General features: G+C 47.3%; 1 protein-coding gene and 1 long non-coding RNA gene across 4 annotated transcripts; one reads left to right on the top strand and one right to left on the bottom strand.

Moving 5' to 3' along the window:
- Positions 1–14,521: 14,521 nt before the first annotated feature.
- On the top strand, positions 14,522–26,103 carry LOC144329663 (uncharacterized). The gene is made up of 2 exons (XR_013395275.1): positions 14,522–14,585; positions 24,843–26,103. It is a non-coding gene; the product is annotated as an uncharacterized LOC144329663 (long non-coding RNA).
- Positions 15,946–26,104, bottom strand: DEGS1 (delta 4-desaturase, sphingolipid 1). 3 transcript variants are annotated; one of them, XM_077959910.1, is made up of 4 exons: positions 25,921–26,104; positions 19,037–19,779; positions 18,229–18,293; positions 15,946–17,067 (listed from the first exon to the last, which is right to left on the bottom strand). In XM_077959910.1, the coding sequence occupies exons 1-3, from the start codon at positions 26,000–26,002 to the stop codon at positions 18,252–18,254; spliced, it is 867 nt and encodes a 288-aa protein (XP_077816036.1). In that variant the 5' UTR covers positions 26,003–26,104; the 3' UTR covers positions 15,946–17,067; positions 18,229–18,251.
- Between the last annotated feature and the right edge of the window lie 1,273 nt (positions 26,105–27,377).

The following is a 27,377-nucleotide window of genomic DNA, read 5'->3' as shown; positions in this document are numbered from 1 at the left end:
CTCCTGTACCTAAATCAGTCATTCCTTTTTTTGAGACAGAGCTTCACTCTTGTTGCCCAGGCTGGAGTGCAATGGCACGATCTCTGCACACCACAACTTCTCCCTCCTGGGTTCAAGTGATTCTCCTGCCATGCTTGACTAATTTTGTATTTTTAGTAGAGACAGGGTTTCTCCATGTTGGTCAGGCTGGTCTCGAACTCCCAACCTCAGGTGATGCACCCGCCTCAGCCTCCCAAAGTGCTGGGATTACAGGCGCGAGCCACTGCACCCAGCCACTAAATCAGTCATTCTATCCAGTTCCTTGCATTTACTCCTTTCTTGTGCTAACCCACAGCCAGTACTTAAGAGTATTTAAGTCCTCTCTCCTTTCATGAGTCACTCTTTTTTGTCTTGTGACTATACTTGGAAATTATTTATTTATTTATTTATTTATTTATTTTAGACGGAGTCTTGCTCTGTTGCCCAGGCTAGAATGCAATGGCGTGATCTTGGCTCACCACAACTTCCACCTCCCAGGTTCAAGTGATTATCCTGCCACACCCAGCTAATTTTGTATTTTTAGTAGAGACAAGAGTTCACCATGTTGGCCAGGCTGGTCTCGAACTCCTGACATTGTGATCAGCCCACCTCAGCCTCCCAAAGTTCTAGGATTACAGGCGTGAGCCACCGTGCCCGGCCTACCTAGAGCATTATTTAAACCTTAAACCTCTAAACTTTTCATCATTGTGCTTTGATTCCTTAAAGATTAGGAAAGGAATTGTCAGCGGATAAGACTTGCCCTCTTCTGCTGCTCTCAAGCCGTGGGCAAGTTCCTTCCATTCACTGTGTGTCATTTTCTTCATCTGTAAACACAGGATAATAGTCACAACACCTCTCTCCTAGGGCCTGGACGGGGCATGCCAGTGAGGGGTCCTGAAGCTTAGGCCCCTGGGATTTGGATAGAGAAAGTCATGGTGAAGGTGGGTGTGACATTGGTGAGGTGGCATTGGACACCCGTCAGGGCCTCTCCTGTCCTCTCCGTCCACTCCAGACAGTGCCCACTTGTGCACAGGCTTTCCTGGGTCTCTGCCTGAGGGCTTTCTCTGCTCCTCTACCCCAGATGACCCGAAGTGTCCCCACGAGCAGCCTTCAACCAAAGAGGGACAGGAGTCGGTGAACATGCACCTCAGCCTCCTCACCTCTCTGAGGAACTTTTTTTTTTTTTTTTTTTTTTGAGACGGAGTCTCGCTGTGTTGCCCAGGCTGGAGTGCTGTGGCGCTATCTTGGCTCACTGCAAGCTGTGCCTCCCAGGTTCCCACCATTCTCCTGCCTCAGCCTCCCTAGTAGCTGGGACTACAGGCGCCCACCACCACGCCCGGCTAATTTTTGTATTTTTAGTAGAGATGGGGTTTCACCATGTTGGCCAGGATTGTCTCCATCTCCTGACCTCGTGATCCGCCCGCCTCGGCCTCCCAAAGTGCTGGGATTACAGGCGTGAGCCACCGCGCCCGGCCTCTCTGAGGAACTTTTAAAAAAATCTTGTATTGGCCGCATAGCAGAGATGGGGGCATTGCTTGAGCCTATGAGTTCACAACCAGGCCTAGGAACATAGTGAGACCTCCCCCTTCCCTCAGCCCACCCCCACAACACCCCCATCCCTACAGAAAATGTTAAGATTAACCAGGCTTGGTGGTGGGAACCCTGAAAATCTGAGAAAGGTCTCAGTTAATTTAGAAAGTTTATTTTTGGCCAGGAGCGGCGGCCCACGCCTGTAATCCCAACACTTTGGGAGACCAAGGTGGGTGGATCACTTGAGACCAAGAGTTCGTGACAGCCTCAGGAGGTGTTGATGACACGTGCCCAGGTAGTGGGGGCACAGCTTGGTTTTATTTTTATTTTTACTTTATTTATTTTTTTGAGACGGAGGCTTGCTCTGTCATCCAGGCTGGAGTGTAGTGGCATGATCACAGCTTATGGCAACCTCCGCTTCCCGGGTTCAAGCTATTCTCCTGCCTCAGCCTCCCAGGTAGCTGGGATTACAGGCACACCACACCACACCTCTCTAATTTTTGTATTTTTTAGTAGAGATGGGTTTTCACAACGTTGGTCAGGCTAGTCTCAGACTCCTGACCTCAGGTGATCGCCTGCCTTGGTCTTCCAAAGTGCTGGGATTACAGGCGTGAGCCACCACGCCTGGCCACACAGCTTTTTTGGTTTTTTGAGACGGAGTTTCGCTCTTTCACCCAGGCTGGAATGAAGTGGCATGATCTCAGCTCACTGCAACCTCCGCCCCCCAGGCTCAAGCAATTCTCCTCCCTCAGCCTCCCGAGTAGCTGTGATTACAGGCGCCTGCCACCACGCCCAGCTAATTTTTGTATTTTTAGTACAGACAGGGTTTTGCCACATTGGCCAGGCTGGTCTTGAACTCCTGACCTCAGGTGATCCATCCGCCTCGGTCTCCCAAAGTGCTAGGATTATAGGCGTGAGCCACCACGCCGGCTGCCAGCTTGGTTTTATACATTTTAGGGAGACATGAGACATCAATCAATGTAAAATGTACACTGGTTCTGTCCGGAAAGGCGGGACAACTCAAGAAGGGAGAGGGTTTCCAGGTCACAGGTAGGTGAGAGACAAAGAGTTGCATTCTTTTGACTTTCTGATTAGCCTTTCCAAAGGAGGCAATCAGAGATGCATCTATCTCAGTGAGCAGAGGAATGACTTTCTTTTTTTTTTTTTTTTTTTTTGAGACGGAGTCTCACTCTGTCACCTAGACTGGAGTGCAGTGGCGCTATCTCGGCTCACTGCAAGCTCTGCCTCCCAGGTTCACGCCATTTTCCTGCCTCAGCCTCCTGAGTAGCTGGGAGGTGCTCGCCACCGTGCCCAGTTAAGTTTTTGTATTTTTAGTAGAGACAGGGTTTCACCGTGTCAGCCAGGATGGTCTCGATCTCCTGACCTCGTGATCTGCCCGCCTTGGCCTCCCAAAGTGCTAGGATTACAGGCGTGAGCCACCGCGTTTGTCCTAGCAACGCAGGTTTGTCCTAGCAGTTCCCATCTTGACTTTTCCCTTTAGCTTAGTGATTTTAGGGTTCCAAGGTTTATTTTCCTTTCACAGTGGTATATGCCTGTAGTATCAGCTGAGGTGGGAGGGTCCTTTGAGCCTGGGAGGTCAAGGCTACACTGAGCCATGGTTGCACTACTGCACACCAGCCTGGGTGACAGAGTGATACCCTGTCTCAAAAAACAGAAAATGGCCAGGCATGGTGGCTCACACCTGTAATCTCAGTATTTTAGGAGGCCAAGACAGGCAGATCACCTCGGGTTGGGAGTTCGAGACCAGCCTGGCCAACATGGTAAAACCCTGTCTCTACTAAAAATACCAGAATTAGTCGGGCATGGTGGCAGGTGCCTATAATCCCAGCTACTCAGGAGGCTGAGGCGGGAGAATCGCTGGAACCTGGGAGGCAGATGTTGCAGTGAGCCAAGATCGTACCATTGCACTCCAGCCTGGGTGGCAGAGTGAGACTCTATCGCAAAAAAAAAAAAAAAAAAAAAAAAATCTTGTATTGTAAAATCCAGATACAGAAAAATACACAGAGCAAACATGCAGCTTAATGAAATACTCCAAGGCAAATACATCTGTAACCATTGGTGGGACGCTGCGAGGGCTCTCAGGAGTCCTGGGGGATGAACCCCAGTTGCCTACAGTGGTTACCTGCTCCTTAAGTGACACACGCTTTACTGGCCTGCTTTTTCGGATTTCCTTTTCTCACTCATTTCAGGATCACCTTCCAAATAAGCCATATACCCAAATTCTCATCTCAGGGTCAGTTTTTGGTGAAACTAGAAATCAGGCCGTTTCTAAGGAAGTCTTCTTTAAAGAGGTGGCATTTGAGCTGAGAGCTGATTATTGAGAGGGAGGCGGCTCTGTGAGCTCTGGTCTAGTGTCTATGCAGAGGACACCAAGCAGGCCCTGGGACACAGCAATCCTGAGTGTGTGTGGAGCAGAAAACAGCCCACGGTGGCTGGACCACAGAGAGAGATGGCCTGGGAGAGGCAGGCAGGAGCCAAGTCATACAGTTTACAGCCGTGCATGTGTGTGTTGGGGTTGGGGTGCGGGGGCTGGGTGTGAGTACGTGAGCAATGTGTGAGTCGTGTGGAATGGGAGGCCCCACTTGGCGCTTTCTTTCTCAGCCCCGCCACCTGACATCCATACTCACACACACCCTCACGGGCAGTTCCGTTTTGAAAACCCGATTTCATGTGACTAGTCTTTTATTCAGTCTTAGGATAAATATCTATTCAGAGAAGGCAATTTAAAAAGCCAAGTAATCTCAACCCGAGCTACACTAGATGCACAGCTGTGTCAGTTACCAGGGTCCGGCTCAGTGTTGGCTAATAGTGGAAGCACAACTTCCATTGCCAAAGCTTGGAGCCATAAACTCCAGAGATGGAGCAGGCAGATAAGTGTGTGGCGGCGCAGAGCCAGGCCCTCAGAAGTAATGAGCACGTCTGTCACCACCCCTTCTGCAGTGAGTGGCTGTCCCACCGGTCTCTCCAGCTGCCAGGGGAGAATGAATTAGGGTGTTGAGAATTACCCAGACCCAAGGTTGGGGATGGTGTGACTCCATCTAGGCCAATCCTTGTCTTTATTAATCCAGCGTGACCCAGGCCTGCCGTGGAATATTTTGGAATATACTGGAATATTTTGAATATATTGACAGTGCAAGTTAAGAGTTTTGTTGATTTAAAAAAAAAAAATACTCGGCCGGGCGCGGTGGCTCAAGCCTGTAATCCCAGCAATTTGGGAGGCCGAGACGGGCGGATCACGAGGTCAGGAGATCGAGACCATCCTGGCTGACACAGTGAAACCCCGTCTCTACTAAAAAATACAAAAAAACTAGCCGGGCGAGGTGGCGGGCGCCTGTAGTCCCAGCTACTCGGGAGGCTGAGGCAGGAGAATGGCGTGAACCCGGGAGGCGGAGCTTGCAGTGAGCTGAGATCCGGCCACTGCACTCCAGCCTGGGCGACAGAGCGAGACTCTGTCTCAAAAAAAAAAAAAAAAAAAAATACTCAAGTCAAATTTATAGAAACAGAAAGTAAAGTGCTAGTTGCCAGGGGTTGGGGGAGGGAAAACAGGGAGCTGTTTAATGAGCATGGAGTTTCGGTTTTTCTTTTTTCTTCTTCTTATTTTTTTTTTTCTTTTTCTTTCATTTTTTATTTTTTATTTTTTTTGAATTTCAATTTTTCAAGATGAAAAGTTCTGGAGATAGGTTGCATAGCAATGTGAATGTATGCAATACTCCTGAACTGGACACTTAAAAATGGTAACAATGGGCTGGGCGCAGTGGCTCATGCCTGTAATCCCAGCACTTTGGGAGGCCAAGGTGGGCAGACTGCCTGAGGTCAGGAGTTCAAGACCAGCCTGGCCAATATGGTGAAACCCCTGTCTCTACTAAGAATACAAAAATTAGCCAGAAGTGGTGGCGGGTGCCTGTAATCCCATCTATTTGGGAAGCTGAGGCAGGAGAATTGCTTGAACCCGGGAGGCAAAGGTTGCAGTGAGCTGAGATTGCACCATTGCACTCCAGCCTGGGCGACAGAGTGAGACTCTGTTTCAAAAAAAGAAAAAAAAATGGTAACAATGGTATATTTTATGTTCTTTGTATTCTATAATTTTTTTTAATTTCTTTTTTTTTTTCTTTTTCTTTGAGACAGAGTCATGCTCTGTTGCCCAGGATGGAGTACAGTGGTGCAATCTGGGCTCATTGCAAGGGCCGCCTCCTGGGTTCAGCCACTGTCCTGACTCAGCCTCCCGAGTAGCTGGGATTATAGGTGCCCGCCACCACGCCCAGCTAATTTCTTTTTGTATTTTTTAGTAGAGACGGGGTTTCACCGGGTTAGCCAGGATGGTCTCGATCTCCTGACCTCATGATCCACCTGTCTTGGTTTCCCAAAATGCTGGGATTACAGGTGTAAGTAACTGTGCCTGGCCTAAATTTCTTAAAAACTAAACTCAGACAATAGTTTGGGCAGCAAGCACCGACTGCCATGGTTTGGAACAATTGTGACCCATGCTCTGACTGCTGACACTGTCCCAAATGACTCACTGCAGTAGCTTGGTGTTCACATTGGCATCAGTAACCAGCATAACTACAACCCCTGCAGTGAGTGACAGTGCTTTTCCCATCTGATTTCCAAGGCATCTCAGGGTCCCCGGAGGGAGGTGAGAAGCGATGGAAAAAGGAAAGCAGCCCAGGGAAGGTAATTTGCTTCAGTCACACTGACAACGCAACCTGATTTTCTTTCTTGTCCCTGGCTCTGAGATGCCTAAGGGGCTACACTCCCAAGTTAGGGTTCTTCCTGGGCCCCCGGCCACCGGGTTTGCCACTGGGGGCTTAGTAAACAGCTGCCCATCATCCCCTTGGTCATGAGGAGCGGGAGTCAGTGACTTGAGGCACTCACAACATCCAGATGTCCACTGTCCCTTCCTGTTGGCAAACAGGACCCCAGGCCCAGGAGTTCGGCTTGCTTGTCCTACGATGGCGATCGCATGATCTCAGGTGGGCTTTGCAGAGTGCTGTGGTTTGGAGAACTGTGTTTCTGAGCCAGCTCTGAAAACTATTTCTCTGAAAACTATTTGGTTAAATGTGAGCTCCAGGCCACAGACTCCTGTTCCTGCTTTCAATTCTGTGTTCTCCTGACCACTGGAGTGTGGAAGTAGCCTGGGGTGTTCATGGGCTGCCCATCCCCCAACCCCACACCCACACCCTCGCTGAGAGCCACTGCTTGGCCTGCGCCTGTGTTCCTGGCAGTGGGAGAGTTCATGTTATCATTAGAAAAACCCATCGGTTAGACTTAGTAGAAAGGGGGCTCTGAATTTGAGGAAAATTATCATTGAAAAATCCTTTTTAAGAAATACAAATTTGGGGCCGGGCATAGTGGTTCATGCCTGTAATCCCAGCACTTTGGGAGGCTGAGGTGGGCAGATCACCTGAGGTCAGGAGTTCAAGACCAACCTGGCCAACGTCATGAATCCCCATCTCTAGCCAGGCGTGGTGGTGTGCACCTGTAGCCCCAGCTACTCAGGAGGCTGAGGTGGGAGAATCACTTGAACCCAGGAGGTGGAGGCTGCAATGAGCAGAGATCACGCCATTGCACTCCAGCCTGGGCTACTGAGTGAGTCTCCATCTCAAAAAAAAAAAAAAGAAAAGAAAAAAAAGAAATACAAATATTGGCCAGGTGTAGTGGCTCACTCCTGTAATCCCAGCACTTTGAGAGACTGAGATGGGAGGATTGCTTGAGGTGAGGAATTTAAGAGTTCAAGGCCTTTCTCTTGGCTGGGCGTGGTGGCTCACACCTGTAATCCCAGCACTTTGGGAGGCCAAGGTGGGTAGATCACTTGAGGTCAGGAGTTCGAGACCAGCCTAATCAACATGGTGAAACCCCATCTCTACTAAAAATATAAAAATTAGCCAGGTGTGGTGGCGCATGCCTGTAATCCCAGCTACTCGGGAGGCTGAGGGAGGAGAATTGCTTGAACCTGGGAGGCAGAGGTTGCAGTGAGCCAAGATCGTACCACTGCCCTCCAGCCTGGGCAATGAGAGCTAAAGGAAACTCTGTCTCAATAACAACAACAAGAGCTCAAGAACAGTCTGGGCAACATAGTGAGACCTGGACCCAGTCTCTTTTTGTTTGTTTGTCTGAGACCGAGTCTCCCTCTGTCGCCCAGGCTGGAGTGCGGTGGCGCAATCTCGGCTCCCTGCAACCTCCTCCTACCAGGTTCAAGTAATTCTCCTGCCTCAGCCTCCTGAGTAGCTGGGATTACAGGTGCGGTCTACCACACCCAGCTAATTTTTTGTATTTTTACTAGAGACGGGGTTTCACCGTGTTGGCCAGGCTGGTCTTGAACTCCTGACCTCAAGCGATCCACTCACCTTGGCCTCCCAAAGTGCTGGGATTGCAGGCATGAGCCACCATGCCTGGCCCAGCCTCTTTTTAATTTAAAAAAAAAAAAAGAAAAATGAAATGTCATGGACTTTGAATGTAGACACTGGGTTAAAATTTTGGCTGTATGACTTTAGACGAGTTACTTATTCCTTCCTACTAGTTTATTTTCTTGACTGCAAAATGAGGATAATACCAATGTAAGGATTAAACAGTCCATAAAGAGATGAACACAGGCCCTGGCACTTGGCAGGAGCCCCATCAATCTCGTCAGCCCCCAGTTAGGATTCTGTAGGAATAAGCAGGCTCGTTGTACACATTGTCCTTTGGTTCTCAAAAACAGTTTGGCCTCTTAGTATAGAATTCTGTGAGGCAGGTGAAAGTTCTTCCTACAGCCTTGCTTATGTTATTAATTTACTCAACGAAGTTTTCCAGAGCCAAGGTAACCTTTAGAGCAGTCAGGTACAAATGGGTCTGGAGCAATGTTACTCTCTTCCCTGGCAGAGAAGAGCTCACTGCATCTCCCTGGAATGTGGGGAGATGACTGGGGAGTGGATGGGGCCTAGCCCTCCCCAGAGAAGAGTCTCTTTCTGATCACTGCTGTCTGTGGTGGGGCATTCAGACTCCAGGAGTCCCAACTGGATGGCTCCAATCCCTCATTTCATACGTGACCAGACAGGTTTTTTGTGGATATGTAATTGATGGGTGGTGGGGTTGTGGCAAGGGCTGGGGCTTAGAGTGAGGCTGGCTCAGATCGGGTTCTGGTTCTGCCACTACTCAGAGATCGAGCTGGCCAACTTGATGCAAGTTACCTAACATCTGTGATTCTCAGTTTCCTCGTCCCTAAAATGAGGATAAGATTATCTACTTTACACTGTGTGCATTACAAGGAGATCATGTTTTGATTAAAATGGGGAGTGTCATTTTCCTAATATTTGCTTACACTTGTCTCTGATCCTTTTTGTTGTTGTTGTTGTGGGGGATGGAGTCTCACTGTCACCCAGGCTGGGGTGTAGTAGTGGCGCAATCTCTGCTCACTGCAACCTCTGCCTCCCGGGTTCAAGCGATTCTTGCACTTCAGCCTCCCGAGTAGCTGGGATGACAGGTGCACACCACCAAGACAGGTCTCAAAAAAAAAAAACAACCTTTCTTTTTTTTTTTTTTGAGACAGAATTTTTCTCTTGTCACCCAAGCTGTAGTGCAATGGTGTGATCTTGGCTCACTGCAACCTCTGCCTCCCGGGTTCAAGTGATTCTCCTGTCTCAGCCTCCCGAGTAGCTGGGATTACATGCTCCCACCACCACATCTGTCTAATTTTTGTATTTTTAGTAGAGACAGGGTTTCACCATGTTGACCAGGCTAGTCTCGAACTCCTGGGCTTAAGTGATCCACCTGCCTCGGCGTCCCAAAGTGCTGGGATTATAAGCGTGAGCCACCACGCCTGGCCTTTAAAGAACCCACTTTCTACACTTTCTAGCCTATTTGACAGCAAGCATAGAGGGGAAAAGCAGATTTTTTAACCTGTGTTTATGGTGGCTAAGGAGTGGAGACTACAGTTCAAAGTGAGAAGGGAATGGGACAACCCCTTGTGCCAAAAAAATATATCTCTCTCAGCTACCTAATGGGAGGGAATGTAAGGCTTAAACCACCAAGTAGAGAAACGAATGGCTATTCTGGGTGTCACTGGCCCCTCCCTGAAGACTGTGAGAGCAGCCCTTGGTAATAGGGGAGGGAAATTATACAGGCCTTCCTTGGGTTAGCAAATTGCTAACCTGCAAGGATTTAGAATGCAACATTGAGGGCAGCTCAATTCCTCCAGGCCTTTTCCACAAGGTATCTATTGTATTTCTTTCCCAGGGATTACTAATACAGGGATGTGTACCTAGTAACCGGGAGATCCACTCTTGACTCCATAAAAAAGCAGCTTATGTTTCTTTGGGTTTCACCTTTCTTCCCAGAGGGTGCTGTCTGTTCAAACACTCCCACGCAGCCAGTGTTACAGAGAACTCCCCAGGACACTGTCCTCACCCTTGCTTTTTATTTTTGTTTTTGAGACAAGGTCTTGCTCTATCAACCAGACTGGAGGGCAGTGGCATCATCTCAGCTCACTGCAGTCTGTATCTCTTGGTCTCAAGGGACCCTCCCACCTCAGCCTCCCAAGTAGCTGGAATCACAGGTGCATGCCACCACACCTGGCTAATTTTTTTTTTCTTGTTGCCCAGGCTAGAGTGCAGTGGCATGATCTTTGCTCACTACAACCTCCACCTCCCAGGTTCAAGTGATTCTCCTGCCTCAGCCTCCCAAGTAGCTGAGATTACAGGTGTGCGCCATCACACTTACCTAATTTTTGTATTTTTGGTAGAGATGGGGTTTCGCCATGTTGGCTAGGCTTGTCTCAAACTCCTGACCTCAGGTGATCCACCTGCCTCAGCCTCCAAAAGTGCTGAGATTACAGGCTTGAGCCACCGTGTGTGGCCAATTTTTGTATTTTTTAGAGAGGTGGGTTTTCGCCATTTTGCCCAGGCTTGTCCCAAACCCCTGGGCTCAAGCAATCCTCCTACCTGTTTCCCAAATAGCTGAGACTACAGATGTGAGCCTCCGCACCTGGCCTGCTTTTGGACTGGTGTGCCAGTTCACACATGCCAGAAACTGTGTTCTGAACTGCAGGGATGCATTTACCTGTCAGCACCTGAAAACTTCTTCCTCAGTTGAGTCCAATTATCAGCTTCATGTGCCATCTGCCAATCCAGATGAAACTTGGCAAATACAAAGCTGTCCTTTTCCAGGTGACGCTCCGCACCTTCTTTTTCCTCCACCATGTTGTTAACAACTGAAAAGCTCCTGCATGATCAGACCTGTGTATCTATCCATCATCAAATCCTACTCCTTTTTCCACACTGGGACCCTCCCGAGGCTGTCCCAGCCCCGCATTTGCTAGCATGCCCTGCAGACATGACCCTTGCTGGGCTCTGATGAGCCTTTAGGCCTCCACTCCAGGTGTCACTGTTTTGTCTCCCCTCTGCTCTCAGAGCCTCCTCTGCCAGGTGCCTCGGTCATGCTGGCCCTCTGTCTCAGAAGTGAATGTACTGAGCAGGTCTTAGGGATTTATGAATGATGCTCCTGGGGCTGGAGGCAGTGGCTCACGCCTGTGATCCCAACACATTGGGAGGCCGAAACAGGAGGACCACTTGAGTTTAAGACCAGCCTGGGGAACATAGTGAGACTCTGTCCCTATACAAAATAAAAATAGGGGCCGGGTGTGGTGGCTTACGCCTGTAATCCCAGCACTTTGGGAGGCCAAGGCAGGTGGATCACAAGGTCAGGAGTTCGAGAACAGCCTGACCAACATGGTGAAACCCTATCTCTACTAAAAATACAAAAAAATAAAAAATTAGCTGGGCATAGTGGTGAGTGCCTGTAGTCCCAGCTACTGGGAAGGCTGAGGCAGGAGAATCGCTTGAACCCGGGAGGTGGAGGTTGCAGTGAGCCGAGATCACACCACTGCACTCCAGCCTGGGTGACAGAAGCAGACTCTATCTCAGAAAAAAAAAGAAAAAGAAAAGTCAGGTGTGGTGGTGCACGCCTGTGGTCCAAGCTACTCGAGGCTGAAATGGGGGGATCGCTTGAGCCTAGGCAGTCAACGCTGCAGTGAGACGTGATCTCACCACAGCACTTCAGCCTGGGTGACAAAGCCAGACCCTGTTTCAAAATAATAATAATAATAATAATAATAATAATAATGTTCTTGGATTTCCAAGGGTACAGTTTTTCAGAGCCTTCCTAGCCCTAGGTCATCAAACTATTCTTGCTTCCTTCCAAATGGCTAAGGTTTCTGGAAGATTTTCCTAACAAGAAACACACGAACTTGTCCAAAGAGCTTCCAAGAGGAATAGCAGAAAGCATTGGCTTTAACACACATAGCTTCAGGCCCTGGCCCATGTTGTGTGACCTCAGGTTAGTTACTTGGCTAACCCTGTTTCTTCATGCGGAAAGTGTAGGAGACAATACCTACCTTCCCAGGCTGCCCTGGATTAGCACAATATGTGCACGTACAGCCTGGCAGAGCACTCACCCAGATCAGCAATAGCAATGTGTGCCCTCCACTCAGTCCCAGCCACATCCTGATTCTCCTGTTTTATGTTAAGTCCTTTCTTAACATGTACCTCCCAGCACTAGAGCATTAGCTCCTTAATTTGGGGGCACATTTTATCTTTGTATCCTCACTGCCTACTGCAGGCCTGCCAAAAGCATCTGTAGAATGAATAAATGAATACATAAATGCATTTTTTGTTATGGATTTAAATATTAATGTTTCATACTTGAATTTTAGATTCAAGAGTTGGAAAAAAACGGAGATCTAGCCAAAATGCTGGCAAACAGGAAATGGTTAATGAAGCAGTAGAGTATGTGTGTAGTAGTAGAAACATGTGTTTTTCATTCTCATTACTGTTTCAGGACTAGGCTAATAATGTAAGCCAAATGGAGTGTGGTTAAGGGTTTTGGGTCTGGAGTCCACACAGTCTGCCTTTCAGGTTCAGTTTCTGCAGTTTACTAAGTGTGACCTTCGGCCAGTTACTTAATCTCTCTAAGCCTTTTCTGTCATCTACAAAATGAAGATATTAATAGTACTACTTATAGCATATAAATGTTGAGACTTAAATAAATTGTGGTTCATACCTGTAATCCTGGCACTTTGGGAGGCTGAGGCGGTTGGATCACTTGAGCTCAGGAGTTTGAGACCAGCCTGGCCAACATAGCAAAACCCTATCTCTACAAAAAATACAAAAATTAGCTACGTGTGGTGGTGTACACCTATAGTGAGTCCCAGCTCCTTGGGAGGCTGACGTGAGAGGATTGCTTGACCCTGGGAGGTGGAGGTTGCAGTGAGCTGAGATTACATCACTGCACTCCAGCCTGGGCCACAGAGTAAGACTGTCTCAAAAAAACAACAAAAAAGAAACAACAAAAAAGTACAATAGTTCACGTAAAACACTTGGTACAAGGCTCAGGGAAAAGGAAGGATTCTCACCGAATGTCCATTATGTTTAGTAAAACATACTTTCACCTAAAGATTATACAAGTGCCCTCTGTCTTTGGCTGTGTTTTTGTTTTAGAAAAACCTTCTCAAGTTCAAGGACCTGGTCTCTCTCCATTTATCAAGCACTTACTTTAAGTCAAACAGCCTGCTAGGTTTGGAAAACAGAAATAAAAGATGTGTCCTGCCCTTAAGGAGTTACAACTTATGGAGAAACAGTGTCTACTTACACAATGGTATGGTTAGGGCCATGAATCATTGGTTCTCAAAGTCAAAAACATTGACACTTGACCGCTGGGGACGGGGGTGGGTAACAGAAGGCTGGTGTGAGCCTTGAAGGTGTGAAGCTTTGAACCAAACGAGAAACGGAGAAAGGAGTTTACACAGAAGGGAGAACTCATGCAAAGCTACTGAGTGATTTTTCAGGACTGTCTGAGACAGGGTCTCGCTCTGCCACCCAGGCTGGAGTGCAAGGGCGCGCAATTTCAGTTCACTGCAACCTCCCCTTCCTGGGTTTAAGAAGCGAAACTCTGGCCGGGCACGGTGGCTCACCCCTCTAATCCCAGCACTTTGGGAGGCCAACGCGGACGGATCACGAGGTCAGGAGATAGAGACCATCCTGGCTAACACGGTGAAACCCCGTCTGTACTAAAAATACAAAAAATTAGCCAGGTGTGGTGGCGGCGCCTGTAGTCCCAGCTACTCGGGAGGCTGAGGCAGGAGAATGGCGTGAACCCGGGAGGTGGAGCTTGCAGTGAGCCGAGATCGCGCCACTGCACTCCAGCCTGGGTGACAGAGCGAGACTCTATCTCAAAAAAAAAAAAAAAAAAAAAAAAAAAAAAAAAAAAGAGGTGAAACTCCAGCCGTGCGCGGTGGCTCACACCTGTAATCCCAGCACTTCGGGAGGCCGAGGCAGGCGGATCATGAGGTCAGGTGATCAACACCATCCTGGCTAACACGGTGAAACCCCATCTCTACTAAAAATACAAAAAATTAGCCAGGTATCGTGACGGGCGCCTGTAGTACATATAACCACTTCTTTCCTGAATGGAAGTTTCAGTCTTTGTAGCAGGCGTCCCAATTATTCTGGCTCCCATCTGCCAACTCGATCCATTGTTTTTTTTTTTTGAGACAGTGTCTTGCTCTGTAGCCCAGGCTGGAGTGCAGTGGGCGATCTCGGCTCACTACAAGCCCCGCCTCCTGGGTTCACGCCATTCTCCTGCCTCAGCCTCCCAAAGTAGCTGGGACTACAGGCGCCCGCCACCACGCCCGGCGAGTGTTTTTTTTTTTTTTTGTATTTTTAGTAGAGACGGGGTTTCACCGTGTTAGCCAGGATGGTCTTGATCTCCTGACCTTGTGATCCGCCCATCTCGGCCTCCCAAAGTGCTGGGATTACAGGCTTGAGCCACCGTGCCCGGCCCAGGATCCATTCTTAAAGAGATCTACCAATCTGGGCAGTAAGAAGGCTGGGCCCCATAACCTCTAAAGTCCAAAATTAGCCAGGCCTGGTGGTGTGTGCATCTGTGGTCCTAAGCTACTCAGGAGGCTGAGGTAGGAGTTTTGCTTCTTGTTTATCTTTTTTTTTTTTTTTTGAGACGGAGGCTCGCTGTTGCCCAGGCGGAGTGCAGTGGCACGATCTCCGCTCACTGCAAGCTCTGCCTCCTGGGTTCACACCATTCTCCTGCTTCAGCCTCCCTAGTAGCTGGGACTACAGGCGCGCGCCACCATGCGCAGTTATTTTGTATTTTTTTTTTTTTTTTTTTTTTTAGTAGAAACGGGGTTTCACTATATTGGTCAGGCTAGTCTTGAACTCCTGACCTCGTGATCCACCTGCCTCAGCCTCCCAAAGTGCTGGGATTACAGCCACCACAAGCGGCGCCATTGGCTAGAGTTCTATAGGCTTGATGGGAGTACATGATCTCTATGATCCAGCATCAAATCCAGGGGTATGTTTTGCAGATACTTTTTTAGTGACTGAATAAAATCTTAATTGTAAAGTTGGTTCTACTGTCACTCTTTGATTGTTCTTTGGGCAACAGATTAGAAGATACTATGAATTTTCCTAGGCAAGAGGGTCAGAAAGGGAAAGCAAAGTATTTTGGGGATGAAATGAGGTCTGTGAGGCAGGTCTGGCAGTCCCACAGAGGATTCTACTCCTCACCCCACCCTCAGCAGTCTAGGTGTTGTTTTATTCTTTATGAAACTGCAACACAGTCAACTTTTTTTTTTTTTTTAAAGAGGGTGTTTGTCACCCAAGCTGGAGTGTAGCAGTGGGATCATGGCTCACTGTAGTCTCAATCTCAGCCTCCCGAGTAGCTGGGACTACAGGTGCATACCACCACACTACTCTAATTTTTTGAAAATCAGATGCAGTGGCTCATGCCTGTAATCCCAGCATTTTGGAAGGCCAAGGCAGGCAGATCACCTGAGATCAGGAGTTTGAGACCAGGCTGGCCAACACAGTGAAAACCTGTCTCTACTAAAAATAACAAAACAAAACAAAAAAAAATTAGCTGGGCATGGTTGTGCACGCCTGTGATCCCAGCTACTTGGGAGGCTGAGTCAGGAAAATCGCTTGAACCCACAAGGCAGAGGTTGTGGTGAGCCATGATCATGCCACTGCACTCCAGCCTGGGCAATACAGCAAGATTCCATCTCCAAAAAAAAAAAAGGGGTCTCACTATATTGCCCAGGCTGGTCTCAAACGATCGATCCTCCTGCCTCAGCTTTCCAAAGTATGGAATACAGGTGTGAACCACCACACCCAGATGTATTTTTAAAATAATTCAACGTATTACACTAAATTTATCCAAGTGACATATTTGAGGCAAGCAAGACTGCTGACCTAACAGCCCATGCTACCAGCTACCTGAGACCCACGATCTACCATCAGACCACAGCCAGTTCCCACTGCAGTGAAATAACATGAAAGTCTTTATCAATTGAGCAGTTTCTAATGTGAGAGTCAACACATCTGAAACACGAAGTTGAACGGTGGAAATTCAGTAAGTACTTTATTTATGAGTAAGGCTGTACAGGATTCAACAGTGTCTAATTCGAGTCTCATATATGATAGCTAAAATTTTTAAACGAGCAATTCAGCTTACGGTGAAATATATTTTCATCCAATCTTTTATGCTATATCATACCTCAGGCTTTTTAAAAATTATTTTTGAGATGAAATTTTAAAGTTCCCCCAGTACCCTGGTTACCATATTATAAAGATAGTGAAATACAAAAATGTAATAAAGATAGTGAAATACAAAAATGTAACAAATACAAACACACTGTGATTAATAGCTGTTTATTAGCTTTTTAATAAAGCAAAACTTTATAGTGAAATAAACTAGAAATAGCTTTTTATTTTATATATTTATTTTTGAGATGGGGTCTTGCTCTGTTGCCCAGGCTGGAGTGCAGTGGCACGATCTTGGCTCACTGCAGCCTCTGCCTTCACCTCCTGGGTTCAAGGAATTCTCCCACCTCAGCCTCCCATGTAGCTGGGATTACAGGCATGTGCTGCCATGCCCGGCTAATTTTTGCATTTTTAGTAGAGACGGGGTTTCACCATGTTGGCCAGGCTGGTCTCGAACTCCTGACCTCAGGTAATCCACCCACCTTGGCCTCCCAAAGTGCTGGGATTACAGGCATGAGCCACCATGCCCGGCAAAATACCTTTTTAAAAGCTTTTAAAATGATATGCTTATAAAATGACAGACATGAGTGAAACATTCTCAATGACGATAATACACAAGTCACAAGTTTTCTGTGAGTGAAGCCGAGCAGTACAGAGTCAGGCTGACTGTTGAAAAGCCAGATTTACTTCTTGATATCACTGACCTCTTACTCTGAAATTGTGCCAGAGGAGCTTCTAAGTATCCCTGGTCTCAAGTTTAATAATGCAAAACTTCCACTTTATCATCTAAAGTTTTGGAGAGGAATCCCTTTGGCACTAATGATATCTACTCCAGCACCATCTCTCCTTTTTGGTGCCTCTTCATTCTTGAGTAGGGACTTATTGTATCATCCATCACAAAATCATACAGTACTTTTATCCAGGAATTGTAGTGGGGGAGGTTGTCATAGTATTCAGCTGCTATTTTCCTCACCTAGAAGGGAAAAAAATACAGCAAGATGAAAAATGAGTATTACTGGGTTCTTTCAAAGATGACTGATGAATGGTTGATACAAACACTGAGAAGGGAAACCATGAGACCTGCCTCCCTCCTCTCTCTTAAAAAATAAAAGCAGCAGCAGCAGCAGCAGCAGAGGCAATTCTAAACAAAAAGCAGTCTACATTTCAGTAGCAGTTGAATACACTCGACCCTCTAGGACTCTCTTCCATCACGTTCCAAGGGACTAAATTCCTGGCTTATTTGTAAAATTAACAACGAATACATGCAATTAGATTAACTTGATATTATTAAAGAATGTACTGCATGGATGACACCGTAGAATATAAAGGCAACATCTGATCCCTGCCATCCAGGAACTTACAAATACTTATAAATAAATTGTGGCATGCTAATTAGATACAAATTAAGCAGTTGGCTGGGTGTGGTGGCTCACAACTGTAATCCCAGGACTTTGGGAAGCCAAGGCGGGTGAATCACCTGAGGTCAAGAGATCAAGACCAGCCTGACCAATATGGTGAAACCCCCATCTCTACTAAAAATAACAAAAAAATTAGCCAGACATGGTGGCATGCGCCTGCAGTCCCAGCAACTCAGGAGGCTGAGACAGGAGAATTGCATGAACCCGGGAGGTCGAGGCTGCAGTGAGCTGAGATTATGCCACTGCACTCCAGCCTGGGTGACAGACTCCACCTCAAAAAAAAAAAAAAAAGGCAAGCTTTATCAAGTATGCAATTCTGCCATCTCAAGTTAAAAATGTCTCTACATCTCAAGTTAAATAACTATCTGGATGGGCACAGTGGCTCGTACGTATAATCCCAGCATTTTGGAAGGCAGGAGAATCACTTGAGCCCAGGAATTTGAGACCAGCCTGGGCAACACAGGGAAACCCCATCTCTCTTTTTTTTTTGAGATGGAGTTTCGCTCTGTCACCCAGGCTGGAGCGCAGTGGCACGATCTTGGCTCACTGCAACCTCTGCTGCCTGGGTTCAAGCGATTCTCCCGCCTCAGCCTCCCAATTATATATAGGCGCCCGCCACCATGCCCAACTGATTTTTTTGTATTTTTAGTAGAGACGGGGTTTCACTATGTTGACCAGGTTGGTCTCGAACTCCTGACCTCAGATGATCCACTCACCAAGGCCTCCCAAAGTGCTGGGATTACAGGTGTGAGCCACTGCACCCATCCAGGAAACCCCATCTCTACAAAAACATTTAAAAATTTAAATAAACCATTTGGAAGATTAAAAGAAATTATTTTAAAAATTAGCCTGTCATAGCATGTGCCTGTAGTCCTAGCTACTTGGGAGGCTGAGGCAGGAGGATCACTTGAATCCAGGAGTTTGAGACCAGCCTGAGCAACATAGCAAGACTCTGCCTCTACAAAAAATAAAAAAATTAGCCAGGCACAGTGGCACGTGCCTATAGTCCTGCCTACTCAGGAGGCTGAGGTGGGAGGATCGCTTGAACCCAGGAGTTGAGGCTGCAGTGAGCTATCGCACCACTGCACTCTAGCCTAGGTGACAGGGCAAGACCCTGTCTCTAAAAAAAAAAAATTAAAAATAAATCCTAAGTGTAACCACTAAGCTTAAGGACCCAAGAGTGAACCCTTTGTAAAATTAGGCTGGAAGATGCAGTATTTATATTCTTGCTTTTTTTTTTTTTTTTTTAATGAGCAGCTTGGACTGACAAAATACTAGCCTGGCCAACATGATGAAACCCCATCTCTACTAAAAATACAAAAATCAGCTGGGCACGGTGGCATGCGCCTGTAATCCCAACTACCTGGGAGACTGAGGCATGAGAATCACTTGAACCTGGGAGGTGGAGGTTACAGTAAGCCGAGACCGTGCCACTGCACTCCAGCCTGGGTGACTGAGTGAGACACAGTCTCAAAAAACAAACAAAAAAACGAAATTAGAATATGTATCAAATCCTTTACTTACCAGTGGAAGGCTTTTTCCAGGAATGTTGGGGAAGTCATGATGTTCATTATGATAACCTACATTGAAGGTAAATAAATTCAGAGGCCCATAATATGAGTAAGTTTCGTGACCCTTTAAGAACATGTAATGCTCAGCTATAAAATGTCCAGAAATCGGGTGCAAACCCAGGCCAAGTAAAGATGCTGCCAACATGTAGACTAAGGATTTAATTCCCAAAAAGTAATAAATTAAAATGTCAAATGTGACCTGGGCCACGATATTGATAACTTCCAAATAAGTAATTGGTTTGGGGTTGATGAATAGAGGTCGAAAGGCATAGAAGAGAGGCTGAAGAATAACCCATATAAACTTTCTGAAAGTGGTACAGAAGAACCAGCCCTCAAAATCGGTAGGAATATCTACATCGACACCATCAGCTCCAAGGTACCGGTGATGATCCATGTGATATCTCTTAAAGGAAATTGAATATGGAACCCCAATAGGAAGATTAGCAAACATTCCAAACCAGCGATTCCACATTGCTTTGCAGTTGCCAAAGGCAGCATTGTGGGAAATCTCATGAATAGCCAGAGTCATTGAGTGGTTAATGCAACTGCCAAACACATAGGCCCCAAATATGACCCATTTCCAGTCCAAGTCTTTTACTATGTAAAATGCAGCCAACTGGGTGAGAAACATCATAATTATAATCCATATCAAATTGGGATCAGGTTTCATCAAGGACTTTATCTCTGGATACTTTGCTGTAAAGAAAAAACAAAAAAACAGGAACTAAGAAAAGTATATAATAGTTCAGCAATTATAATTAAATTAACACCCATTAAACTAACACATTAAATTTGTTCTGCAAATAATATTCCCTTTACTAGATACTTTAGTTAATACTAATAACACAGGGAAGGATTCTTCTACTAGTAAAGTTACGAAATATGTCACAAACATTTGCAAATTTATGCAGGAAAAATTAGCCTCAAACTTTTAGAAGTTCCACATTTTTTGTATTAAAATGTGTGTTATTTCTGTGTTTAGACAGAGGTACAGCATTCTTACCTTATATAAAACAATTAAATTAACACATCTGACAAAGGATAGAATATAATATGCATTTTGTAGTTACCCTAAAATCATGAAACTCGTATTCACAGTTCTCTCAGACAAATCAACATGCTCCAAGTAATTCTGTACTGAATTTTCCAAAGTTGTAATAGTATATAAAAACCAATACTACAGGCTGCCAATATAATCAGGGAAAGAACAGTCCTTTCAACAAATGGTGCCACAACAACTTGTTAGCAACAGGCAAAAGAATGGATTCGGACCCCTACCTCACACCACACACAAAAATGAACTCAAAACAGATCACAGACCCAAATTTATAAGAAAACTATAAAACTCTGATAAGAAAACAGAAATAAATCTTCATGGCCTTTGTGGTTCCTTAGATACTATAACAAGTACAAGTGACAAAAGAAAACAGAGAAATTGGACTGCATCAAAAACTCTTCTGTTGCAAATGATACTGTCAAGAAAGTGAAAAGATATCCACAGAAGCGGGGTTATGTTTGCAAATCATGTATCTCATAAGGGACCTATATCCAGAATATATGAAGAACTCTTACAACTAATAATCCAATTAAAAAATGGGCAAAGGATCTCAAAAGACATTTCTCCAAAAGATATGAAAACAGTCAAGAAACACATGAAAGATGCTCAACATCGTTAGTCATTAGGAAAGTGCAAACTGAAACCACAGATACCACTTCACACTCACTAGGATGACTATAATAAAAAAAAAAGTAGGTAAAAACAAGGATGTGGAGAAATTAGAACCCTCATACTTTGCTGGTGGGAATGTAAAATGGTGCAGCTGCTTTGGAAAACTGTAGAGCAGTTCCTCAAAATGTTGAACACCTGGTATATCCATACAAAGGAATATTATTCAGCCACAAAAAGGAATGACACACTGACACGTGCTACAACATGAATGAACCTTAAAATATTTATATTTAGAAACAGGGTCTACCTCTGTCACTCAGGCTGAAGTACAGTGGTGCCATCATAGCTCACTACAGCCTCAAACTCCTGGACTCAAGTGATCCTCCTACCTTAGTCACCATAGTAGCTGGGACTACAGGAGCATGTCACTGTGCCCAGCTAAAATCTTATGCTAATGGCTGGGTGCAGTGGCTCACACCTATAATGCCAGCACTCTGAGAGGCCAAGGCAGGAGGATCGGTTGAGCCCAGGAATTCAAGATCAGCCTGGGCAACATAACAGGACCCTGTCTCTACAAAAAAAAAAAAAAAAAAATTAAAAATTAAAAAATTTTATATTATGCTAAGTGAAAGCCAATCATAAAAGATCATATATTTTATGATTTCATGTATATGAAATGTCCAGAATCAGCAAATCTATAGACCACAAAGTAAATTAGTGGTTATCTAGGTAGAAGTAGGGGATATGAGGGACTGCTAATGAGTATAGGGTTTCTTTTGTGATGATGAAATGTTCTAAAGTTACATGGTGGTGACAGCTGCATAACTCTGTGAATATACTAAAAAAATACTGAACTGTACACTTTAAATGAATAAATCATGATAGTTGAATTATAATCTCAACAAAGCTATTGGCCAGCTGCTGTGGCTCACACCATTAATCCCAGCACTTTGGGAGGCTGAGGCATGAAGACTGCCTGAGGCCTGGTGTTCGAGACCAGCGTGGGCAACAGAGACTATTTCTACCAAAAATAAAAAAACATTAGCTGAGGTGAGGTGGCACAAGCCTGTAGTCCCAGCTACTTGGGCGCTGAAGTGGGAGCATCACTTGAGCCCAAGAATTTAGGCTGTACTCCAGCCTGGGCAACACAGTGAGACTCTGTCTCAAAAAATAAAACATTAAAAAACTGTATCACTGAGAAAGTACAGCAGTGAAGGAAGCATTTCTTGTGATTTATTCTTTTTTTTCAGACGGAGTCTCACTCTGTTGCCCAGGCTGGAGTGCAATGGTGCAATCTCAGCTCACTGCAACCTCTGCCTCCTGGGTTCAAGCAATTCTCCTGCCTCAGCCTTCCCAGTAGCTGGGATTATAGGCGCCCGCCACCAGGCCCAGCTAATTTTTGTATTTTTAGTAGAGACGGGGTTTCACCATGTTGGCCGGGCTGGTTTTGAACTCCTTACCACAGGTGACCTGCCCACCTCAGCCACCCAAGGACTGGGATTACAGCCATGAGCCACCCAGTCCAGCTCATCCTCACTAATTTCAAAGAGATACCTTACAAATGAACTTTTAATGTGAACTCTAAATGTAAACTTAAAGTGTACAAATGTTGGTTGTTCTATCAGGCCCCTTCCCTCCCCTGCCAAAAAACTGAACACTTTCAGAAAGATCTCTTATCATTTGTGTATAATTTAAACAAATCTAAAGATTCTTCTCTTTCTACAGATTATTCCATCTCCCACCCTGAAAGAGAACACTGGTATTTACACCTGCATGGAAAACGTACTTTCATTGAGAAATAAGTAGTCCTTTTACTTTCCAAGTGAAATGGTTCAGTGATAAGTTTGTGGAGGAAAAAAGGCTCAGTGTGAGGTATTAATCAGCACCTTCTTACTTCCTTCATTTCTTTTTTTTTTTTTTTTTTTTTTTTTTTTGAGACAGTCTCACTCTTTTGCCCAGGCTGGAATGCAGTGAGGCAATCACGGCTCACTGCAGCCTCTACTTCCCCAGCTCAAGTGATCCTCCCACCTCAGCCTTTTGAGTAGCTGGGACCACAGGCACATGCCACCATGCCCCACTAATTAATTTTTTTTTTTTTTTTTAGAGAGAGGGAAAGGTTTCACCATGTTGCCCAGGTTGGTCTCAAACTCCTGAGTTCAAGTGTTCCTCTCGCCTCAGCCTTCTGAGTAGCACGACACAGGCATCACGCCTAGCTAATTTTTTAATTTTTCATGGAGATGGGGCTGTTCTGAACTGGCCTCAAGAGATCATCTTGCCTCAGTTTCTCAAAGCGCTGGGATTACAGGCAAAAGCCACCACACCTGTCCTGATTTTCAGAATATTAAATAGCTCAGCTTCAGTATTCCAGAGTTGGTTTTTACACAGGTAGGCACCAGATTATTCCTATGTAACATGTAGATAAGGCATTGATAAAATGTATCATATGTGGCCTGGCAGGGTGGCTCATGCCTGTAATCCCAGCACTTTGGGAGGCCATGGCAGGCAGATCATCACAGGTCAGGAGTTCCGAGACCAGCCTGGCCAATGTGGCAAAACCGTGTCTCTACTAAAAATAAAAATAGAAAAACTTAGCCAGGTGTGGTGGCGGGCATCTGTAATTCCAGCTACTCGTGAGGCTGGGGCAGGCAGAACTGCTTCAACCCGGGAGGCAGAGTTTGCAGTGAGCCGAGATTGGGTCACTGCACTCCAGCCTGGGTGACAAAATGAGACTCCGTCTCAAAAAAAAAAAAAAAAGTATCATGCTATCTCATATCAAGTATGTGTAAATGATTTGCCAAACAAATTACTACTAGCAGGCTGAGGTATGCCCATCACTTGAGCCCAGGCTGCCGTGATCATCATGCCTGTGAACAGCCACTGCACTCCAGCTTAAGCAACAAAGCAAGACCCTGTCTCTAATGGAGTGTAGGGGAGGAGGAAGGGAATTCAAGAACCGAAATTTACCGGGTGCAGGGGCTTACGCCTTTAAAATCTCAGCACTTTGGGAGGCCAAAGCGGACGGACTGCTTGAGCCCAGGAGTTCAAGACCAGCCTGGGCAACACGGAGAAACCCATCTCTACAAAAAAACAGAAAAATCAATCGGGCATAGTGGTATGTGCTTGTGGTCCCAGCCACTCGCTTTTTCTTTTCACTGGGCAAATGAATGTTGAGAAGAAAATCTAATGAAATACTGTATATAAGGAATAATGTCTCATGTTCAACTCACCGTTTCCTCGATTTAAAAAAATTTTGCGCGTGCGTGTAAATGGGGGTCTCACTGTGTTACTCAGGATGGTCTCAACTCCTGGGCTGAAGCGATCCTCCCGCCTCGGCCTCCCAAAGTGCTGGGATTACAGGCCTGAGCTACCGTGACCATGGTCTCAACTCCTGGGCTGAAGCAACCCTCCCACCTCGGCCTCCCAAAGTACTGGGATTACAGGCCTGAGCTACCGTTTCCTCAATTTTTGAAGAAACAGTATAGGTTAAAAAGCTCGTGATCGGCCGGGCACGGTGGCTCACGCCTATAATCCCAGTACTTTGGGAGGCTGAGGTGGGCGGATCACAAGGTTAGGAGCTCGAGACCATCCTGGCTAAAACGGTGAAACCCTGTCTCTACTAAAAATACAAAAAATTAGCCGGGCGTGGCTGTGTGCGCCTGTAGTCCCAGTTACTCGGGAGGCTGAGGCAGGAGGATGGCGTGAACCCGGGAGGCGGAGATTGCAGTGAGCCGAGATCGCGCCACTGCACTCCAGCCTGGGTGACACAGCGAGACTCTGTATCAAAAAAAAAAAAAAAAAAAAAAAAAGAAAGCTCATGCTCTGGCCGAGCACAGTGGTTCACGCCTGTAATCCCAGCACTTTGGGAGGCCAGGTCGATCACCTGAGGTCAGGAGTTCGAGACAAGACTGGTCAACACGGTGAAACCCTGTCTCTACTAAAAAAAAAAAAAAAAAAAAGTTAGCCAGGCGTGGTGGTGGGCGCCTGTAATCCCAGCTACTCAGGAGGCTGAGGCAGGAGAATCTCTTGAACCCAGGAGGCAGATGTTGCAGCGAGGAGAGATCGCGCCACTGCACTCCAGCCTGAGCAACAGAGTGAGACTTGTCTCAAAGAAATAAACAAAAACCAAACACATGCTCTGGAAGAGGCAACTGAATGCGCATTAGAATCTCTTTAGCATTCAGTCAGGCGTTCTTATTTCATTTTTTAAAACAGCGATAATACCAACCTAGTAGAATTACCAGGAGGATGAAATTGGGTAATGTTTGTAAAGCATTCCACGCAATCCCTGGTATATTAGGAGTAACCTGGGAGAGATGAGCATTCTCTATATAACACAGAAGGCCCGAATCCTCTGGAGAGTTAAGTGCTCTCAATAAGCTGTCAGGGGACCAGCGGGCCACGCCACGTATTTTCCCTATTTGGCAAGTCTTCCATTTTCAGTCTTTTCATCCACAAAACCGAGATGGATGAAATATGTCTACGAATCCGCCGTTCTTACGTCCCAGGCTTGCCGTGAGGATCAATAGGACAAGCGGCGTAAACTGACCAGGACCCATCCAGTCCGAGAAGCCCCAGGGGGCATAGGGAGGGTCGCCGGCCCCCCTCCCCGGGCCCGAGGCCGGGACTGCGGCCGCCCCCGCCAGTACTGCCCGCTAGCGCCCGACACCATGAGCCAGGCTCACGGGTAGGCCCCGGGATGCCCAGGACCACACCCTGCCCCGCACTCTGGCAGCCCCGGCGCCAGCACACGCTCACCTCGGCCCGCTCCGGAGGAGGGGGAGGAGGGAGAGGAAAGGGCGCCCATCTGAGGGCACAGGAATCTTCCAGCGCGAGGATCTAACCCAAGGCTGGCGCAGCCGGGGTCACCCTTCGCCCCAACCGGCCGGCGTGGGCCTGACGGGGACTCCCGCGCTCGGGGACGCGCCTGCGCCTCTTCGCGGAAGGGTCGGAGCTGCGCGGCCCCAAGGACCCGTCCCTCCCCCGTGCCTCGCCCAGCCTCTCCCGCGCTGACCCGCGGGCTGGCGGCCCCAGCGGCGGCGGGACGCGGCGGGGAGCGGGCTGCTAACTGGCCTCCGGCGCCCACGGCCACGCAGGGCCCGCGAGGGGAGAGCGCGCCCCGGCGCCGGGAGGCCGCGCACGCACATAACGGGGCGCCCGCTGGCCCTCACCCAGGATCTCCCGGCGCCGGTCGGCGTGGGGCTGGTCGGTGTAGACCCACTCGAAGTCTTCCCGCGACACGCGGCTCCCCATGGCGGCGGAGGTGGCTCGCAGGCTCGCTGTCGGCTCTCGCTCCTGGCCGTCTCCTCAGAGGTGGCTGCGGCGGCTTCCCGACTCGTGTGGTGTCGGCCGACTGCGGCGGAGCGCGGAGGAGACGGAGGCGTGGGCGGAGTCCCGAGGCCCCGCCCCTCGCGGCCCGCCCGCCTCCCTGGGTGTAGGGCGCGTGGCGCTCCCGGGTGTCAGTGCGGTGCTGGCTCTCAGCAATTCTGGGAGGCTGGGTTCTGAGTTTTGGTGACTTGGCCACCAGCCAGGATGCCGCGTTCTTGCGAGTGCCCGCCCCTGAGGCCTGCTGCCCCGGAGCCCGGAGAAGATGCAAAAGGGAGGAAAGGTCTCAAGTGAGATAAACCTGCCGCCTTAGCGCCTCCGCGAGTGGAGCACCGGGCACAGCTGCGATCACACCGAGTCTGGAGGTGCCGGAGCCCTTCTTAAATGGCAGCTGGCCTAAGTTTTGTTTAATTTTTAAAAGCAAATTAGCCATTGGGTCATATTTCGCTGCCTTCTAGAAATAATGCCTCAGGGAAAAAATGCAGAGTGCGTGACAATTAAAAGCTAATCAAGTAAAACACCATTGTTAAGAGGGGGAGATGATATGGGATTTGTTGTTGTGCTTGAATTATTGTAGAGTGACCATGTTTGTGAAGAGATGATTGCTCAACCTTTCATCTATCTGTCGCAGAAGTAATCAACCACAACCTCTTCCTGAAAGAAATGTTTTGAAACCAAACTAATTTTGTTTCAACATTAGCTACCACGTCTACATCAAAGAGCAACTTAAGGATTACAAAAAGAAGATAACCAAAGCGGGTGTGCCTCCTAATCAACATGCTGTTCACGCACACATGGCACACACACACACACACACACACACACACACACACACAAATCTGATCAAGCCCCTAGATCTGACTGCTAATTTATTGAAAATAGAAAGGACATTTGGCCGGGTGCGTTGGCTCACGCCTGTAATCCCAGCACTCTGAGAGGCCGAGGCGGGTCCATCACCTGAGGTCGGAAGTTCGAGAGCAGCCTGAGCAGTAGGGTGAAACCCCGTCTCTACTAAAAATATAAAAATTAGCTGGGCATGGTGGCAGGCGCCTGTAATCCCAGCTACTCAGGAGGCTGAGGCAGGAGAATCGCTGGAACTGGGAGGCAGAGGTTGCAGTGAGCTGAGATGGAGCCACTGCACTCCAGCCTGGGCAACAGACTGAGACTCCTTCTCAAGAATAAAAAGAAGGCCGGGCGCGGTGGCTCAAGCCTGTAATCCCAGCACTTTGGGAGGCCGAGGCGGGCGGATCACGAGGTCAGGAGATCGAGACCATCCTGGCTAACACGGTGAAACCCCGTCTCT

This window comes from Macaca mulatta, chromosome 1 (genome assembly GCF_049350105.2).
Source record: "Macaca mulatta isolate MMU2019108-1 chromosome 1, T2T-MMU8v2.0, whole genome shotgun sequence".
Taxonomy (NCBI): domain Eukaryota; kingdom Metazoa; phylum Chordata; class Mammalia; order Primates; family Cercopithecidae; genus Macaca; species Macaca mulatta.
This window is presented reverse-complemented; position numbering and strand designations above follow the sequence as displayed.

Bases quoted from the DNA above. Each gene is read 5' to 3' on its own strand.
- DEGS1 (XM_028837501.2), bottom strand. From the start codon at position 25,556: ATGGGCGCCCTTTCCTCTCCCTCCTCCCCCTCCTCCGGAGCGGGCCGA. The intron at 19,780-25,507 runs GTGAGCGTGTGC...TTTTCTTTACAG, and splicing joins CTCCTCCGGAGCGGGCCGAG to CAAAGTATCCAGAGATAAAG. The intron at 17,068-19,036 runs GTAAGTAAAGGA...TTTCCCTTCTAG, and splicing joins CTGGAAAAAGCCTTCCACTG to GTGAGGAAAATAGCAGCTGA.